At 44.7% G+C, this 21970-nt stretch overlaps 1 protein-coding gene across 1 annotated transcript in view; it reads left to right on the plus strand.

Annotated features, from left to right (window-relative positions):
- Positions 1 to 21970, plus strand: part of LOC121857725 (uncharacterized oxidoreductase YjmC-like) — a 30712-nt gene that overhangs the window by 6100 nt on the left and 2642 nt on the right. Inside the window, exons 2-4 of the mRNA XM_042353833.1 lie at positions 15283 to 15424; positions 15960 to 16148; positions 20440 to 20501. Of these exons, the coding sequence (XP_042209767.1) occupies positions 15283 to 15424; positions 15960 to 16148; positions 20440 to 20501 (393 nt within the window). The remainder of the gene's footprint in view (positions 1 to 15282; positions 15425 to 15959; positions 16149 to 20439; positions 20502 to 21970) is intronic.

Raw genomic sequence — 21970 nt, forward strand, 5'->3', positions numbered from 1 at the left:
TCTGCAATTTGCAAATGGAAACCGAACTACCACCCCTGGCAGTACGAGTCAAGCAGGTGACAGCCGGTCTCCTCGCCAAAATCTGTAGATCAGATAAGCCCACAGTTGCCAAAATTCGAATCAGTGCCACCCTCCACCTCGACCACAGAGTGCGAGGGGCCACCTGGTCGCACGAGGCAAGCGAGGTCATCCGACACCTGCAAGCAGAAACACTCGTCAAGAACAACCAAGACACACGAGACAATGGTTACGTTGTTCCTCCACCATGGAGCCCTCCACCAGCCACATTCAAAATTACCGACCTAGGCGATAGTAAAGCCAACCTCCAGAAGGAGGACCTCAAAAAAATAACTCTCGAAGCCATAGCCACCGAGACACCGGCTGATGCAGCATCATACTTCACACACGGCTCGGTGGACCCAAAACATCATAGATCTGGAGCGGCCTTCTACACCCAAGGTCAGACCCTCCGATGGAGACTTTCCAATGACTGCTCCACCCTACAAACAGAGCTGATAGCAATCTCAAAGGCCCTACAACACGCTGCAACACAACACAAGTCCATCATAATTCACACGGACTCGAAATCGGCCATGCAGGCGCTGCAACACAGTCAACCAAGAGACAACGTCCACATCATAACCTCGATCCTCGCACAGCTACAGGAATTCCAAAGCCAAAACCGCCCAGTCGTCTTACACTGGATTCCCAGTCATGTAGGGATTGGAGGAAACGACGTGGCAGACGGAGCAGCCAAGGTAGCTACACGTTCTAGTAGCGTACACATCCAAGTTCCAGCAAGCGTGCAACAGATCAAGAATCACCTCAGAAAGACTAGCAAGCTCCACATCAAAAAGAGCTTCCTTCACGCATTCAACGCTGGTTCCCAATCAGCCAAATGGTACCTGGCGGCTACAAAAGGGGAACCACCTTTCGCTGACAAGAAAACTCCAAGACAAACCCAAGTCAGCCTTCATCGACTACGACTAGGGTACAAGTGCTCCTGGCAGATGATCGGAAATGACGTCATGGAATGCACCTACTATCAGGAGCCAGCAGCCAACCCACTTGAACACTATCTCCTCGACTGCGAAGTCACACAAAGCCTCCGAAACAGAACTCAAATCTCCCAAGAAACACACACAACACCAGCGCCCACTCTAACCCGAAAGGCCCACACAGACCACATTCACCACCTACTCCGGGTCATCACACGATACCCACCACCCAGATAGCTTAGAAAGTATCCTCTCCCAGCAAGTGCGGACCCCAGTTCGGGGGGTGCGCCACTCCGAAACTGACCACGTCCAAGAGTGGGGGTTAGTGGTAAGCGTCCACTGATCGGGGGTCCGCTCACACTTGCAATCTGCAGTATCCTTCCAATCTGCAGGTGGGACCACCTCCAATCCTAATCCGGTCTGCTGCTCCAGGAGCTCCAGCCGGAACCACCAAACGGGCCGCCTACAGGCAAAGGTCCGTGTCGGACTACGGCCCGACAATCTTAACAACAACAACAACAACAGGGTTTTCAAACTATGGGTCCCGACCCTTTAGTGGGTCGCGAAATAAATAAATTGGGTCGCAAAATAAAAATGGGTCGTGAAAATAAATAATAAAATAAAATAAAATGGGTCGCGAAAATAAATAAGAAAATAAAAATAAATGCACCATAATTTAGGCTTGATTCTTTCTTTACCTCTCATGTCATCCGTTTTGCGCAGAAAAACTCGTAATCGTAGTTTTTTTCCCCCGTAATCTAACCTAAGCTCATTTCATATCATTCCACTTAGGTGTAATGGGTCGCAATTCAAATTGTTGTTCTGGCTGTGGGTCGCAGTAAAAACGTTTGAAAAACACTGCACTACAATACCACCACCTTTCTTCTCAGTACCGCTCAGCCATTCCTGGCTTTGATCAGAATCCACTTGATTAATTGACTGGTTTGACCGCTTCACTACAAACTCCCCTTTATCAAACTCAGCCTTCACTTCACTAGGAAGCTTGTTTGCAGACAAAAAAAAAAAATGAGTGGCCCAGCACTTTAGTTTTTTTGCTTTGAGTGTACCGAAATATTTAATTTTCAGTCTTCACATCAGCAATATTTTTCTATTGGTTGTCATGGGAAACTGGGGCATGACTAAGGTTGTCAAATTCAAGAAATGGTTTCAGCACATTCTAATCCTTTAGAAAAATAAGTTTGCCGACTTTGTCTCGAAAATGCCCGGGAGTTCCTGTTTTACTGAAATTGGAACCAGTCTACTAGTATTATGATTCTGCCATATGTACGCAAACGTCACTAACTGTACATTACACCGCTTACTTAAAAAAAAATTATCAGGTTTCAACATAGTATCTTTGCTGTATTCATTGTTCACTGGAATTAAATACATCTATAGGATTTAAGCCAAGTATAACCACAGTAAACATTTCTGCATTTCTGTGCATCCACTACAAACGGGGGTAGCCTTATCAGGGGTGGATCCAGAAATATCCAAGAAGTTGTTGGTGGGGCATTTTGAGGCCATTTTGAAGCCATGTGCACTTGATATTAGAATATATTCTGTGGTCAATAGTACAGGGAGTAATTACTTTTTACTACAGTGTGTATGTAAAAATGCCAGAGTACATTACTGCATTAAAGAAAACGTATGAGAATTTTCTGATGAAAAGGGGGAAGTAATTTATACTGGGTTGATCCCTTAACCCCGGGTGACGTTCCTGAACATTCGCCTAGATGCCCTCAGGTGACGTTCCTGAACATTCGCCTAGATGCCCTCAGGTGACGTTCCTGAACATTCGCCTAGATGCCCTCAGGTGACGTTCCTGAACATTCTTAAATTTTGTGGCATATTTTGAATGCCCAGGCAGGAGGAAATACTTTATATGGGATATTTGTGTAATTCACAACTCAATTCGCATGTATTTGTCTCAAGACTTGTGCCTCATGGTCAGTTACCCACCAGATATTGTGAAGGATGCACGTTCTTAGACCTTTCTTATGACCCACCTCACTCCTACACACCCAAGTGCAAGCAAAGGCATTTGCTTGACAGTAGTGTTGTTCATCAAGAGTTGCTTTATCTGAGTGGTACTGATATAGTATTGGGTGACGAAGACAATGATGGGGATGAAGCAGAACCCAGATGATGTCAAGTTTGTTGAGGCAGTGAGGACAGTGATCGGCCTACAGACTGGCGCTCCCTCCACCAGCCACTGTGAACCATGGGGAAAAGATATGGGGACTTGGTGGAAGGAGTGTGGAGTTGCCTTGTGCATTCTGTGTTATGAAGACTTCCACACAAGCAAGAAGTTCTAAATTCAGTAGAAGTAAACCAATCTGATATATAAGTATCTGAATATAGTGATAAGTTTTATGCTGCCTGAATATTCCTACTGGTCAGTATTTTATAGTTATTTTTTTTAGGAAAATAGAAATATTTTGATTTGTAATAGTGTAAGAGTGTACTGTACCATCGTACGATATGTTTTCCCATGTTGAGTGGGGGGGCTTGTCCTTGGCAGCGCCTGGTGGCCAGTGTCCAGCTGACGCTGTTATAATAAAGTCTATAGAAAACATGGTCTATGACTCCAACTTCTCACATGGCGCACAGTGAGTAGGATATGTCGGGGCCCGACACGCCATTACAGCCCTGACAAGAACGCTGACATGGCCCCTACACGTCCACGATTCTCGACGCCCTCAAGGGGACGCCAGGGCTTCTCTACACCGGCCGGGAACACCGCGCGTGCCCAGCAGCAGGCCATGAGTGCATTGATGGCTCAGATGGCATCTCTAGGTGCTGGCGGTGGTCATGCTTCTATGCCGGTCATGAAGCCCTCAGCAGCTGTCGCTCCAGAGAAGTGTGAGGCAGAAATGCCAGCAGCTGCGTTTAGGACATGGAGGCGGTCCATGGAGTCATGGGTGCTGCTGAACGGGTGGCCACAGCTGGTGGCCACACTCCACATTCGCCTGAACTGCGTCCCCGCACTCCAAAGAGTGATTGACTCGAGATACCCCAGCGGTCAGTGGGAGCAGCTCTCGCCCAAAGAAGCCCTGGACGCCATCAGTGGAATGGTTCTTCAATCTTCAAACCAAGCTGTGAAATGGAACGAGTTTTTCAATAGCAAACAAGGTGAAGAGGAGCCCATGAAAAGGTATTTTCAACGATGCTTCTCAGAAGCAGTGGAGTGTGAGTTTAAATGTCCCACCTGTGATAACGACCTCTCTGAGTACATGCTATTACGTAAAGTTATGGTGGGCCTGAGTAACCCAGTGTTGAAAAGGGAAATTTTCCAGGGGTACTCTAGTTATAATAGTGTTGAAGTGCTTAGAAACAAATGCATGTTATTTGAGGCAGCAGTGAGAGATGCTGGTGTATTGTGTCGTACGTCTGGCCAGGCAGTGGTGGGAACAGTTGCGGAGGCAGTGGCGGGTGGTGATGACGTCACCGGTGAGCCTGAGGTAGCTGCCGCCCGACCTCCACACCCCAGTCGCGCACACTGTGGTAACTGCGGGTTGTCACATGCCCCTGGTAAAAGTAACTGCCCTGCAAGTGGGGCTACATGTCGCAATTGCGGTAAGGTTGGTCACTTCAAAAGGTGTTGTAGGAGTAAGTCAGCCCTAAGTGCTCCTGTGGATGTGTCAGGCGCTGTTACAGTGGCAACAGCCCAGCTATCCCGCCACCCCAGGTTACAAGTGTTCGTGTCCCAGGCCGGGGGCAATTCCCCCGCCACCCCTGTGCTGGCTGTAGCCGACACGGGTGCTATGGTGTGTGTGGCAGGCGCATCCCTGCTCCGGGACATCGGTTTGTGTCCGGGGCAACTTCGGGCCCGTAATGGCTTAAGGGACGTGGCGAACAAACAGCTCAAGTGTCTGGGGTCCGCCCCCTGCCGCCTCGGTGTGGACGAGGGGTCCACCGTCCAGGAGGTCTACTTCGTGCAGACAGCCAAGGCCCTCTATCTGTCATTGGAGGCCTGCAAGTGCCTCAACTTGGTGCCTGTCGACTTCCCGCTCCATAGACGTGCTGTGGCTGCCGTGGGCGATGGAGGGGAGCGGCACACTGCCGACGATCTACCTCCGAACCGTTTACCTGAGAGCAGCCGTTTCCCGCCGAGGCCAGTTGAGATACCCTTGCCTCCTTTGGAGGAGAATGTGGCCAGGCTGGAGGCATGGCTACTCACGCACTTTTCGTCTACCGCATTCAACACCAGCAGGTCCCCACTGCCAGTCATGACTGGTCCCCCTCACCGTATCCACCTGACGCCCGGCACGACCCCCTATGCCTGTCACACACCCGCTCCCGTTCCGAAACACTGGGAAGCGGAGGTGAAGGCCCAGTTGGAGGAGGACGTCAGGAGAGGCGTCATCCAGCCAGTGCCTGCTGGTGAGGCTACGGAGTGGTGCGCCAGGATGGTCGTGGTGGCCAAGAAAAACGGTCAGCCCAGGCGCACTGTGGACTTCCAACGCCTCAATGCAAGCTGTCTGAGGGAGACGCACCACACACCTGCACCATTCGACATGGTGTCTGGGGTGCCAGTGCACTCGTTCAAAACCGTCGCTGACGCCTTTTGGGGATTTCATCAAGTGGAGTTGGAGGAGGAGAGTAGACGCCTGACCACATTCATCACGCCGTGGGGACGTTTTCGATACTGCAGGACTCCCATGGGACATTGCTCAGCGTCAGATGCTTACACCAAGAGGTTTGACGACGCTATTCAGGATGTGCCCCGCAAGTACAAGTGCGTGGATGACACTCTCCTCTATGACTCCAGTGTGAAGGGGGCGTTCTGGCACACTTACGATTTTCTGGAGACCTGCGCTCGCACAGGTATCACGCTGAAACCAGAAAAGTTCTTGTTCTGCAGGAGAGAAGCTGAGTTTGTGGGTTTCCTCCTGGGGTGGGACCTGTACCAGCCCACTGCCCAACGTCTGTCAGCCATCAAGGACTTCCCCATGCCGGATCAGCCATCAATCACTGACATCAGGTCCTGGCATGGCCTGGTTAATCAGTTGGCTCCCTTCCTTGCCACTGCACCTGTGATGGAGCCCTTCCGTGAGCTCCTCAAGAAGCCAGTGGGCAAGCAGGTGTATTGGGACGACCAGCTGCGGCTCAAGTTTCGCCAGGCCCAGGACACCATCTGTCAGTTGGCCAGAGACGGCTTGGTGTACTACGACAAATCCAGGCCTACGGCAGCTGTCACTGATTGGAGCAGGGAGGGCATCGGCTTCGTCGTCCTGCAACAATACTGTGCCTGTGCCTCTCCAGAGACGCCCTTCTGCTGCAGAGGAGGGTGGCGGTTGGCTCTGTGTGGTAGCCGACATCTGAGCACGGCCGAGGCCGGTTATGCTGCAGTAGAAGGGGAGGCCCTGGCTGTAGTGTGGTGCCTGCGCAAGGCCAGGCTGTTCCTCCTTGGCTGCCCGAACCTCATTCTGGTGACGGACCACCGCCCCTTAGTTGGCTTGCTAGGGGACAGAGCCTTCACGGATGTGGCGAATCCGCGCCTGTTCAGGCTAAAGGAGAAGACCCTGCAGTACCGATTCACGGTCAAATACATGCCAGGGAAACGGAACTGTGCAGCTGACGCCCTATCCCGCTTCACCCTCCCTCAGGGCGGCGCCTGATGCGGAGGACATGGACCAAGAGGAGGACCTGTGCGCTGCAGTGTGTGCAGTCACAATCGCAGCACTGGATCAGGATGGGTGCATCACTATGGACGAAGACACAGTGTGCAAAGCGGCGGCGGACGACCCAGTGTACCAGATTCTAGTGTCGAGGGTGCTTGCGGGCGACTGGCACCCCCACAAGTCACAGGAGGTGGCCTGTCTGTGCCCGTACTTCTCGGTGAGGGACAGGTTGGCTGTGGTCAGGGGTTTGGTCACCTACACCTTTGACCAGGGCTGCGTGCGCCTTGTCATCCCCAACTCCCTCCGCCACCGGGTCGCCGTTAACCTGCATGTGGGGCACCAGGGCCTCGACTCAATGCTCAGGCGGGCCCGGCAGTCTGTCTATTGGCCTGGCATGGAGGGTGACCTGCAGTATCATCGGTCCCGGTGTGCTGCTTGCGAGACCCACGCCCCTTCCCAGCCTCCGGAGTCGTTGGTTCTGACCCCAGCGCCAGACTATCCCTTTCAACAAGTGGTGGCCGATTTGTTCCACCTGCAGGGCCGCACGTACCTAGCATATGCTGACCGACTGACAGGTTGGCTGGAGATCGCCCACTTCCCCAACGAGGCCACCTCTGGAAAAATCATCGCCAGTCTGCGGGCCTACTTCACGAGGTGGGGGGTACCTGAGCAGATCTCCACAGATGGAGGTACCAACCTTGCCAGCCTTGAGATGACAGATTTCCTCAAGTCATGGGGGGTCGAGGTGCGCCTCTCGTCGGCCCACTTCCCCCAGTCCAATGGCAGGGGAGAGGCTGGGGTCAAGGCTGCCAAGAGGCTCCTCAGGGATAATACTGGGCCCGGGGGTAGCCTGGACTGCGATAGGACATCCCAGGCCCTCCTCCAGTACCTGAACACGCCTCTGCGGGGGGTGAACAAGTCGCCCGCCCAGCTTGCCACCGGCCGCCAGCTCCGTGACGGCGTTCCCGTGGCCAGACAGCACCATAAGGTGGACCAGCACTGGCGGCGGGCACTTCGTATGAGGGAGGTGCGCTTGGCCGAAACACAGGATGGGGTCCTGTCGCGGAGGGAGGTATCCCGCCAGCTGGCTCCCCTAGTCGTGGGCACGCAGGTGCGTGTGCAGGACGCAGCTACCAAGCTCTGGGACAGGACAGGCATAGTGGTGGAAGCCCGCCCTCACAGGCAGTATGCCGTCAGGTTGGGTGGCAGTGGCAGGGTGTCCATCCGAAACAGACGCCACTTGCGAAACGGCTCCACACCTGTGCCTACTACTCCGGTGGTGCACCAAGCTGTGCCTCCTGGGCCCCCTTCTGTTGTGCCCTCCATACCCGCGCCCTCCTCCGCACCCACGGCCCCTCCCCAGTCGAGCGCGGCCAGGCCCAGGAGAGGCCGTAGGCCTCCGGGCTGGTTGACGGACTACGTGGTGTAGTGTATGTGATGTAAAATCAGTTTAGAGGTTTTTTTTTGTTTTTGTTTTGTTTTTGTTTTTTTTCCTTTGTTTGACTCGTTTTTCCTGCATTATTGTTGTTTTTATGAATGCATTGTTTTCCTTTTGTTAGTTCAAAGGTGCATTGTCATTTCCTTTTAACTTGGGGGGGAGATGTAAGAGTGTACTGTACCATCGTACGATATGTTTTCCCATGTTGAGTGGGGGGGCTTGTCCTTGGCAGCGCCTGGTGGCCAGTGTCCAGCTGACGCTGTTATAATAAAGTCTATAGAAAACATGGTCAATGACTCCAACCTCTCACAAATAGCTATAAAATAAAAATGCGATATAAAAGTGCCTTCAAATAAGAACTGTGCATGCCAACATTACGTCTTGCTCACTGTGAGCTGTAAGTAGTAGCTTCAAACAAGATATCTTTCATCACTCCACACTGCTCATCAACACCCCAGACTATTCTCCAACTATGCTACAATGAAAGTTGAATGTATGTAAATTCTTCTGGCATGATTCTTATATTGATTAACCCATTTATGAGGTGACAACGGATCTTTAAAAAAGTGTTTTTTATCAAAATACAGTATGCGGGTCTTACGACGCCCGGAGTCAAGGGCTAAGTAGCAAACACACCTAGATATTTGTTATACTTGATACTGTGCTATTTGAAAGGGTATTATGTATACTATACCACAGTTCCTTTTAATTTTAACTGAGTTTAATGTTTGTCACGACAACAGCTACATCTAACTTAACATTTATCTGAAGGTCCCAAGTTTCAGTGCCTTTTGTTCCATCCTTGACATAGTGTGAATCATGCAGCTGATCTTATGCCCGAAATGTGCCTTTTTACATTGGTAAAAATGACCACTAAAATAATGGAAACACCAAGAACATTTGTGGATATCTATCAGATTCAAAATATACATTGCAGTGCAGTACAGCACTGCGTTTACATTTTAGGCACTAATCATTGAGTTTGTTATTGCCTATACAGTATATAAAAGAGTAAAGAGTGCGTGAAGAGTCTGTAAGGTTTTAGTCTGTTTTCACAAAGAAAAAACTCAATCACATTATGTTTCCTGGTAACCTTTATTATTTCATTGTTTCCCTATAATGTGTTTCAAATCCAATGATACATCACAGCTAAAACTAGCTCACATGATAATATTACCCTTGACACTCAATCGAGCCAAGTAGTTTATGTAATGTGTTCCCAACAAATTATATAATTAAAATGAGCACCACAAATGGACATAAATGTTTTTCTGTTTGAAGAAAACTAAGCTTAACACTGGGGGCAACAGTGTTGGCCTCTGCATTTATTTTCTTAAAAACGAAACAAAAAATTCAGTAGTCAAGTATTTTGACTGAAACATTATAATAGCTGTCTTAAATTGGATGAAATGTTTTACACAATCTATTACATGATCCTGATTGTCTTTACAGATTTACTTTCAAATTGATGAAATATAATTTTAATTCATGATCCTGCAGAAAATTTCATTGATCAATTACAACAATCATTAGTTTTTAGAATTCATTTGGACAAATGGTAGTAATATGGTTGCACAGGAAATACAGGGTCAGAGATAGAACTTTTTACAACATACACCATGAAAGGCCGAGATTTAAACTGGAAGGGGAAGTGTCTCAGTGTGGAGTGGAGCCTTTCTTCAGGATTACAAACAATGTGTGGTAATTAATGGCATGAAGTCATCATGTGTACAAATGACAAGCAGGTTACCACAGGGCCGTGTACTAAGCCCGTTGTTGTTTGTTTCATAAATGACATGCCAGAAGCTATGCACTCCATACAAATGTTTGCAGACGATGCCAAGTTATTCAGGGAAATGAATAACATAACAGACTAAAAAGAAACTACAGAATGTTCTCTGTCAGCTTCAAAAGTGGTCGAGCAAATGGCTGCTAAGATTCAATGTCACGAAGTGTCAGAGGATGCACCTAGGTCGTACCAACAGTAAGGAGGCGTATCACATGTCCCAACAGGACGAAGAAGCTGCATTAATGGGGACTAAATGTGAAATGGACCTGGGTGTCCAGGGTGTCCAGGAACTAGCAAGTTTTATAAGAAGCTCGTTCAGATATCTAGAACGTCCGTCCCTCGTAACGATCTTCAAGAGTGAGGTGCTTCCCCATCTGTAGTACTTTCACCCTTTCTGGTCCCTGAGATATGCGAGACTGTCAGTTGATTGAAAATGTCCAAAGGAGGGCCACCAGAATGGTGCCTGCACTATGGGACCTCAGTTATCCAGAAAGATTAGAACACCTACAACTGCCTAGCTTATGCTACAGATGGGCAAGGGGAGACCCAATTGCAGTGTGTAAAGATCTCGGAGGGCACTACTCAGTCGAGTGTCCATATCTGGAGCTGGTGGATGCTTGCCCCAGAATGGGTCACAGCTCAAGGTTGTAGAAGCCATAAATACAGAAAACTGTGAGGGCAAACTTTTTCAGAGTGAGAATTGTTAACTCTTAGAACATTCTGCCAGTGTATGTTGTGACGACACTGAGCAAGAGCTTGTAGGGGTATCGAGATATTAATGTTGTCTAGCACTCAGGATGGAAGGAAACTCTAATGTGGTTTTCTTGTATAATATATATATATAAGTTATATGATAGACAGTCTGGTGCTGGAGATGCCGTGTGGTCGGGAGCAGCTCAGTAGAAGACGTTCGGGAGTATCGTGTTGAAGGAGGTAGATGTGCAGGAGCTTCGTTAGAGAAGGTGTTGCCTGTTGCTGGCCTCCTGGTTGAATGAATTGTTAACAGCGTGGAGCTTGCTGGAGGAGATGTTGCTTGTTCAAGAAATATGGTCAGAATGAATCTCAAGGGAGACAGAGCTTATATACCCCGCAGCAGCCGCTATGAGTCATGGTGGGAAAACCCGAGAAGTAGCCGGTGAATAGTTTCGTTGCTAAGATACGGTAACATCTGGGGACAGCTCTCGCCTGGTTGCTAGGGCAGGCGGCACATTGGAATGCGGATACGCTTGGTGGTGGGCTGTTACGCAGTTGTAGTGGAAAATTCCACTACAAGCTCTTTCAAGACCAGACTTGACCAACACTGGAGCAGGTTCAGATACATTCAGGAGCCAGTGCATGCCTAGTACTTGTCAACAGTGAGTAACAGAGACGACGTGACCGACCGCCCAAGTGGCTAACGAGCTAACCAGTGGTGAAGAGGAATAAAGTAAAAAAGTAAAAGTTTACTTCTGACGTTTTGTCACTAAGGACTTTATCAAAAGAATGAGCACAAGTCCTTCAAGATGAAACATCCGGAGTAACTGTCTCTCTCTGATCCTGTGTTTCCTTTGGTAGCATACTACCATTTTATCTTTATTTACTTGGAAAATGACATTGGAAAGGTAATTTTAATAAATGGGCAATTCTCACCTAATGTGATACCTCTTTAGACTTAGGTATTAAGCAGACTGCATTGGTTTTACACCAAGATACTGGGCCAGCTGCCACTGCAAAGAAAAGATAGGGCTATATGTTATATCAACCCACAGTCCCCAAGTGGAATATATTCAAGAGATTAAACTCTCTTCAATTAAAAAAAAATCAGTTAACTTTAATGACTTGCCTAGTGAATGGTTGTGCTATTAATTACTTTACAATAAGAGGTTAGATTTTTAAAATTACAGTATAGTATTAAAAGTGACACTCAGTTCTTTCTTCTTGCATGCTTGAAAGTGCTCTAAATTACCACAATTCCTAGGAATTAAAGTACATGATTAATTGTGGACAAGATTGGGATATATTGAATTTTGAATGAAACAATTTAATTACTCTATCAGTTTATTTAAAGTGGAAAATTTTACCCCTTAAAAACTGGTGATTATATATATATATATATATATATATATATATATATATATATATATATATATATATATATATATATATATATATATATATATATATATATATATATATTTATATATACATGGTTGATGTGATAGAGTTATACCTCCATCTTCCTTCACCTTCTGCATTCTGACGTTGTACACGAACATTATAATTCGGTCAAACCTGTTGAATACAATTCATTTAGTATTTCAAATAAGTCATACACAGGCACTCCTACATAAATGTTTAATCCAATATATATTTACATAACAATCATGGCTATGTAATTAGTCTAATCTTAACACTTATAATGAGTACTCAATTTGCCATATTTCTATATTGTCACACTGAAAATGATGCAATGGACACAGTCTACCTGTGTACACAATAAGTACTAGTTAAACTTACGTGTTGAAAGTCTAGAGAGAAACCTGGTTAGGTGTTGCCTCTAAGATATGGGTAGCTATACTGAAATGCCCACCGGATAGCCTTGGCCCCCTGGTTGGTCGCGTATGGCTGAGTCAGGTGATTATAATTATACATAAACAAACTCCCTTCACACACTCGAACCTCCTCCTGGGCCTCTCATCTCCACCATCTTCGTACTCTACACACTGTATACGGGCAGGCACACCCAATAAACATGACATGACTTACCGCCTAACATAATGTTTGTTTATGTGTCATCCTACTCATTGCTGCTTGCGGGAACACACGGTGATGATTATAACAACCACGACCATGATTATAACAACCACGACCATGATTATAACAACCACGACCATGATTATAACAACCACGACCATGATTATAACAACCACGACCATGATCATAACCGCAACAATGATTATAACAACCACGACTATGATTATAACAACCACGACCATGATTATAACAACCACGCCCATGATTATAACAACCACGACCATGATTATAACAACCACGACCATGATCATAACCACAACAATGATTATAACAACCACGACTATGATTATAACAACCACGACGATGATTTTAACACCCACGAACATGATTATAACAACTACGACCATGATTATAACAACCACGACTATGATTGTAACAACCACGACCATGATTATAACAACCACGACCATCATTATAACAACCACGACCACGATTATAACAACCACGACGATGATTATAACGACCATGATTATAACAACTACGACCATGATCATAACACGACCATGATTATAACAGCGACCACAATTATAACAACCGACGATGATTATAAACCGACCATGATTATAGCAACTACGACTATGATCATAAACCACGGGCATGATCATAACCACGACCATGATTATAACAACCACGACCATGATTATAACAACCACGACCATGATTATAACAACCATGACTATAATTATAACAACCACGACTATGATTATAACAACCACGACTATAATTATAACAATCACGACCATGATTATAACAACCATGACTATGATTATAACAACCACGACCATGATTATAACACCTACGACCATGATTATAACACCTACGACCATGATTATAACAACCACGACTATGATTATAACACCTACGACCATGATTATAACACCTACGACCATGATTATAACAACCACGACCATGATTATAACACCTACGACCATGATTATAACACCTACGACCATGATTATAACAACCACGACTATGATTATAACACACGACCATGATTATAACAACCACGACTATGATTATAACAACCACGACCATGATTATCTCATATACTATAGGAATAGCCGTGTGTCTGTGTGTGTGTCTCTCTTCTGGGCAGCCGAAACGGCACAATCGTTTTTCATCAACCTTGGTGGAAAAATCGTAAAAAAATTCGTAGAGTGGAACAAACCTGGTCCCATGTCGAAGGTTTTTTTAGGAAGGCCTTAATTTACCATTTTATTTACGCTAGAAAACGATGTCGCTGTACGCTGCCAGCCTTCCAGCGGTTGTGCCCTAGCCAAGCACGAGCGTTCGAACTTTCACGCTTTGGTAAGCTGTACCACCTGACTCGCCACCGGGCACGAAGTGCCCATGATCACTTGTCTAATATACTATAGGACTAGGCGTGTGTGTGTGTGTGCGTGCCTGTTCTGGGCAGCCGAAAAAGCACAATCGATTTTCTTCAAACTTAAAAAATCGCAAAAAATTCGTAGAGTGGAACAAACCTGGTCCCATGTCGATGGTTTCTTTAGGAAGGCATTAGTTAACAATTTTATTTACGATGGAAAACGATGCAAGTCTACGGACTAGGCACGCCCTAATTAACCATGCAAGTCTACGGACTTGGCACACTCTCATTCGCTGTAAGCTGTCACGTGCCCGCAATCACTTGTGTATACTTTGACCCAGTTGTACTTATGTCGGATTCTTAAAATAATTGACCTTATGGGACCTCGTTCGTATTGGAGGGTGTTTGTAAGTCGAATGTTCGTAAGTTGGGGACCCCCCCTGTATACTACAAAGTCTTTGTGTTCCTGTATTTCTTCCACAGGTAGTATTTTCTTTTGATGGCTTTCCTTGGTTTAAAATTCACCCACTCTTATTTACTTCTACTGTCATCTCAAGGATTTAATAAATTTTTGCCATGATTATTCTATGTTTGATTCATCTTTCATGGGCTGGTAATCCCTATTGGTTGAAGTTATTGTATTCCTGCTCAATTATTATATCCTGACCTTCAGATTGTATTCCACCTTACAATAGTATGTAGTGATCGTTTGCTGGATTTAATTTCTTTCTGGCGTGTTTCTCATCCACTATTGGCTCCTCATTTGTCGAGACCAAATCCAGAACGTTGTCTCCACTTGTGGGTTCCGTCATGTGTTATGTGAAGAATGAGTCTTGAATGAGGTCAAGAAATTCTTCCCCAGCTTCTGTGGTAAGAATCACCCAGTCTATTGTTTCGTGATTAAAATCTCCTATGATGAGTGCTTGTCCTCTGGATGCTATCTGGATGACTCTATGAAGACCTAACCCTTCCCCTCCAGAAGTAAAATTGGCCCTTTAGCACATCTGGACTTCATGAATGTTAGCAGTTTCCGAGAGGGATCGTCGATAGTTTATCATTCATAAGATGAATCAAACTAAAGAACTTAACCTAAGATACTAGTTATATTGTAATTTATTATTCTAAAAAGAAAACTATGAACAGAACCAATGTCAAGATATTTGATGACCATGGTGGACATGGCAGGTGGATTTTTGGAGTCCATATTGTCTGCTCTCATTTTCCCAATGAACTTAAGTGCTGTATTGTTGGTTAGGAATTTTTTAATAGCTATGGTAATTTACGACATTTAAACTGTTGTGCTCTCACAGTTCTTGGAGGATGAGGTGGAGAGGTTCGTGGTGGACTGCATGATGGTCTTGGGTGTCCCCCGGAGTAATGCCACCAGCCTTGCCCAGGTCCTGGTGGCTGCTGATGTACGAGGTCACTACAGCCATGGTCTCTACAGAGTAGGTAAGGTCACCAAGTCATTACACAGACTATTTAGGGTCACCAGTCACCACTTAGGGTAAGTGAGACCATTAGGGTATAACATAGGCTATTAAGGTCACCAGCTTATTACATAGGCTAGCTAAAGCCATTAATCTGGCTAGATCAGGTCAACAAGTCACTATGGCATGTGAGGTACTGTATTAAATAAATTTTTAAGTGTGCTGTACTCTCAACTACTGTACTATTGAAATATTTCCAAATTCCTTTACTAAATTTTATTTGATTCAGTCTTTTGCTATATACTGTATTAAATCCTTTAACGAATATACAGTATTAAATACAGTTATCTGAATGTAACAACAATACCTTATTACATACCTGATCACATGAGCAAATCTTGGTTCATCGCAAAATTTGAGTGCTATTGCCTTTACAAAATAACATTCAACCCTGTATCCATTTTCAACCATCTGTCTCACCATGCACTGTACAGTAAACCCCTTTCCTTTGTCTCTGACCCATTTATCACTATGTAGAGTACCTACAATTCTTTTAGATATGTATGTAAATGACCTTCGGAAAAATCTCTGTGACGGAGGTGCGGCACCCACAATAGTGAAGGAGAGTGTTTCCACTGCTTTTGTCGATGGCAACAATGGACTTGGGCCGGTTGTGGGGAACTTCTGCATGGACCTGGCCATCAAGAAAGCTAAAGCCACTGGCATTGGTTGGGTGTGTGCTAAAGGTAAAACTGACAAAACAGTACAGTATACAGTTAGTGCACTAGATATGCTCAGCCCAAAGCAATCCATGTAATGCAGTGGATAAATAAACATAAACTAAAATTCACCGATTAATACACCGTAGACACAAACAATACAACTCTGAGCCATTTGTTTGCTTGGTTGGATTTACTGGTATCCAATAAATGCTTGTCAATATTCCTTTGTGGTGGATGAATCTATTGACCCAAAACTTAAAACGGTAATTACTGGCCTGTATTTTGCATTTCTCTACAAGCTGGTATCCAATCATTGCCTAGGCTGTGAGTGAAATGTGCTGATGAATTATTCTCACACCCTTATACCTGGGACCTTACCACTGCACGAATGCAGGGGCCATTTATTAAATGAACACATCTTGCACCATTCAAAGTGCTGTACTGTAGTTGGGTGTTATTTTTATCAAAATTTTCATTATCAACTTGTACAGTCAGGGTCAAAAGTTTGCTCCCTCCCAAAATGAAGCAGCATCAATATGAAATGAGATACAACAGTTAGGAGATTGATTTCTGTGACTCAGTTTTACCATGGGGACCATACTTTTGTCTCCATCTGTACACACACACACACACACACACACACACACACACACACACACACACACACACACACATTCTCCCATTATTCATTATAATTCATTCATTCTCCTTGATGTAATAGGTATTGTAATATCCAGTGTTGCAGTGCCAATTTTAAGGTGCCGGAGCTTTCAAAATAATTTCCGTTTCCTAAACCGTATCTATTGATATATATATATATATATATATATATATATATATATATATATATATATATATATATATATATATATATATATATATATATATATACTGTACAGTGGTTCCTCGGTTAATGAACGCCTCGGTTAACGAATTACTTTCCATAACAATATTTAATTCAGTTAACGAACAAAAATTCGGTTAATGAAATTCTTACGAAAACATGTCAACATGTTTTCACTTGCTCACCAGCTGGTAGATTAGTCCGCCAATACAGTAATCGGTTCTAGGGCTTAAATTCGTTCCCATTTGAGTAAATATCAAGAAGGTTGTGCTATTAAATATTTTTCCAAGTTTTATATTAAAATTATTAGTCATTTTAACGCTTATTTAATATAATTGCAGTACAGGGAACTAGTTTTTTCTGCCCATCAGCCACTTTACTCACCCACCAAGGCGTCAGTTTGTGTGTCTGTTCAGTAAAGGTAACATCTTGCTTGTGGCTCTCTTGAACATAAACTAATTTTACGTTTTTACAGTACAATTATTGGTCATTCTGAAATTTATTTAACATATTGACAATATATAGTGCAGTGTTGATTTAAAGAAAATAATCTTGAATTACACCAAATGAACTTAAAAATTTATTGGTGAAATGACGACATCAATCATGGGATGATTTCTCTTCCATCCCCACTTCCTTCTCTTCTCCCTTCTCCTCCTCCACCTCCCACTTCAAATTCACATCAACATCATCAACCAGGAGCCTTCTACATACACACCTCAAAGTAAGTGTGCTTTACTACATTTTTTTTTTTACTTTGTATGTAATTTTCGGTGAGCTGGAATCAATTACCCAAAATCCCATTGAAACAATGGTTTCGGTTAATGAACGACCCTCTGGAACGAATTGAGTTCGTTAACCAAGGGACTCAAAAAGCCTGCAGCCACAGGAAACGCGATACTCTACATTTAGTCGCGAGCTGCTCGCCGCATACCTGGCTGTAAAGCACTTCCCCTGCTTCCTAGAGGGGCGCGATTTCTGCCTCTACACCGATCACAAGCCCCTTGTGTCGGCTGCCATGAACGCCTCGGGTCGGCACTCGCCACGGGAGCAACGGCACCTAGATTTCATCTTCCAGTTTATGGCTAACATTCGCCACATCAAGGGTGAAAGCAATAACGTCGCCAACGCCTTGTCGCGCGTTTTTGCGCTCTCGACTGACGACTCTGACACCTTCAAACTGGACTTCACACTGCTTGCTGATGCTCAACAATGCGACAGCGACATACAACAGCTACGGACCGCGGATACGGGGATCCAGCTTCATGACATTCCTTTCCTCAACAGCAAGACGTTGCTCTGTGATACATCGACCAACCGACTCCGTCCACTAGTTACCCTGGATATGCGCCGACAGTTGCTTCAGTCGCTGCACTCGCTGTCGCACTCTGGCATCCGTGCAATGCAGAGACTCGTCAAAGAGCACTACGTCTGGCCCTCCATCAACAGTGACATGCCAAGCTGGACGAAGGTTTGCACGGCCTGCCAAAGCTCTAAAATCCAACAGCACCCTATGTCACCTGTTGGTACGTTACTACCACCATCAGCTCGCTTTGATCACATCCACGTCGACATTGTTGGACCACTACCGCCCTCAGAAGGCTTCCGATACCTTCTAACAATTGTCAACCGCTTTACCCGTTGGCCGGAAGTGGTACCCATCACTGAGATCACCTCACAAGCAGTCGCCAAGGCCTTCTTCTCTGGTTGGGTTGCTCGCTTCTGGGTGCCCTCATCTGTAACGATCGATAGGGGCCGGCAATTCGAATCCGGGCTTTGGCATCAACTGATGAAACTGCTGGGCTCTTCCCACATCTGCACCACTGCTAACCACCCAGCAAGGAACAGGCAAGTTGAGCGGTTTCACCGCTCGTTCTCCTAGGCATCCGGTGAGCCCTTAAGACCGATTTGGGCTGTTCAGCGGCTGAGCTCGTCTACGGCTCTACTTTGTGCCTTCCCGGAGAATTTATAGCCTCCACATCTACTCCATCATCACAGACTGGTTCGTATGTGGAGACACTCCGTGGCTGTATCCGGTTCCTGCGTCTTACATCACCAAGGCTGAGCTCTCAGAAGCAGGTTTTCGTCGACAAGGTACTGGACGAGGCAACACGTGTTTTCGTACGTCGAATGGCACCTGGACTGCCACTGCAACGCCCCTACGACGGTCCCGTCAGGGTGCTCCTCCGGTCGTCTAATTTTTTTACAATCGACCGCCAAGAGGTTCGGCACACAGTCTCCATCGACAGACTGAAGCTGGCCCACATCGACGAGGATGCAGATATTCCCGGCCCCAGCATAAACAGGCCGACCAGCTCTGCCTCCGCAAGCGACGCAGAACCTGTGACTACGCCACCACTACCCTCATGTCTGCGGACGAGGTCCGGCCGTGTGGTACGGCCTTTGCTTCGGTTTTGACGCGTCACTTTCCTTACAGGTGATCGTCGGGAGGGGGTTGATGTAGCTACTGAAGAATAATATAATATAATGTAATTATGCAATGTAAAATAGTTAACAAATGCCAATAATTGTTGTAACTAGCCGTTCTGATAATGTAACTGTTGTTGAGTCGGCTGGCTGCCGTGGCTGAACTTGGTTCGAGACTTGAGCGAGACAGCTTCGTTCAGTCAGCCGGTATATATACTCGTGGGCGGCCTCGGAACAGCCACTCACTCTCATTCCGTGTTAGAGCACAGTTCTCCTAGCCACACCAATAAACTGGTAAACGTAGCTTGAGTTTTCCTGTGCCAAATCCTACAGGATTCTCAGATTTACGGCGATGAGATGAAAAGATGAATCCAGACATCGTGGATCCTCAAGTCGAGGGAGTGAATCACTGTGTGGCGTGAATGAGCGTGTGCACGAGTGCTGTCTTCTATTAGCGTGATTGATGTGTGCATGAGTGCTGTCACCTAGTGGTGTGAATGAAGTTGGATATCTGAGTAGTTTGATGACATAGCACGAGGTTTCGTGATCATGTGTATTACCCTGTGAGTCTCAGAGACAGATTGTTTCCTGCTGCACCACTGTACAGACCTCTCCCAGTAAACTGCGTCTGTGAAGACTGTGTTATCCTTGAGCCGTCAGGAACCAAGTAAATCTTTGACACATCTTATTTTTTATTCTTGTTATCTACAGCCAATGCGCCCAATGTTTTGCTGCTACCCAGCACATCAATTTGGCCATATTTTATGAACTCCTTCCTCATGTATCCGCGCCATGCTTCTCACTCATGATAATGATGGCTTAGTAGTTCATGTGTACATAAAAACCTCTCCATATTTTACAACCGGTAATGCTAAAGCACTTGTTTATGTGCTACCTTTACTAGTATTAAAAAAAAAATTAAAATTTTCCGGACATGTTCATCTGTTGACTACAATAATTTGCCACTTTTAATTTATTTGTTTTATTTTTAGATTCACTAAATAACACTCGAGTGAGAAATATTTATACAAATTTTTATTATAGGCAGCAACCACTTCGGCATTGCTGGCTGGTACACCATGACAGCTGCCAAGCAGGGACTGTTGGTAAGCTCTTTGATTTGGGGAGGAATAACTGGTGACTGTCAGACTAAAACTGGTGACTGATTTAGACTAGACAGTTAACTGTGATTAAGTAAAACTGATGACTGAAGTGGACTTGACAGATATCTGGCTTACCAAAGCTGGTGACTAATTTGGACTAAACAGGTGACTTAAGATTGCCTAGTTTGGATCTTGGGGTAGACAAAAACTTGAGGGAAGCACCAAACACAACGATTATTAGGGGTTGCTGTACTGAATTGATGACTTGAGATACTAGGCTGATTATTGAGACAACATTCCTGACTCAAGTCTGAAGGAATAACAAATAAATTGCTGGAGGTACCGTACCAAACTAATGATTAAGTACAGCATATCAAACAAATGCTGGGGTACCAAGCTGATGACTGTATGAAACTGTTGATTTGGAGTACTGTATTGGTGAATGGAAATAAAGTCAGGAAATAAAGTCACATGACTTGTAAACATTGACAACACAATATATATATATATATATATATATATATATATATATATATATATATATATATATATATATATATATATATATATATATATATATACTGTATATATATATACTGTATATGGGTTTTCATTTATGGTAATTAGGTTATAATATTTCTCTAAAGTACTGTAAGCTCAAATTAATATTTTAATCACATTTCAAGGCATTTTCTACTAAATCAGATTAGCAAGAGCCAATCACCTACAGTGAATCCTGGAAAAAAGTCAAGAAAAAAATCAGAAAAAGGCACGGAAAAAACCTAACCTACGTGCAATGCCATCATATATATATATATATATATATATATATATATATATATATATATATATATATATATATATATATATATATATATATATATATATATATATATATATATATATGTGTGTGTGTGTGTGTGTGTGTGTGTGTAACCGGTCGGAATCTACTGGACTTTAATTTCTCACTTGACTTGGGGTTTATTAATTATTAGATGGAAATTGCAGTGGAAGCGCCCCTTTGAGAAAAATCCCGAACCAGCACAAGAACACTTAAATTTACTAACAAAATGAATTCTCCGTGACCCGTGGAAGGATAGCGTCTGTGACTGGGATGAATGAGACACACTGTAAAAGTTAAACACTTATATTCCCTCCAACACTACAGACACAATCAAATAATGGTACACCAACATATGCGCACCTCTTAACCTGAACTTAAAACACTACTCTGGGGAATAAAAGTTATACATGATATTGCAATTATTAGAAACTCAGACAATGCCTCATTAGACAACAATAAATTTAAAGTATTAAGAAATATTGCTTGCACACATGAAACAGGCCTTAAGGGTTTTCACAAAATAATGTCCACCACTGCGGAAATGGCATAAAAATAAGAAATTATTAATTCCACCCTGAATTGGCCTAAAGGGCACTCAATAGAATTGTCACACCAACAGATGCACACT

Source organism: Homarus americanus, unplaced genomic scaffold (genome assembly GCF_018991925.1).
Source record: "Homarus americanus isolate GMGI-L3 unplaced genomic scaffold, GMGI_Hamer_2.0 scaffold16712, whole genome shotgun sequence".
Taxonomy (NCBI): domain Eukaryota; kingdom Metazoa; phylum Arthropoda; class Malacostraca; order Decapoda; family Nephropidae; genus Homarus; species Homarus americanus.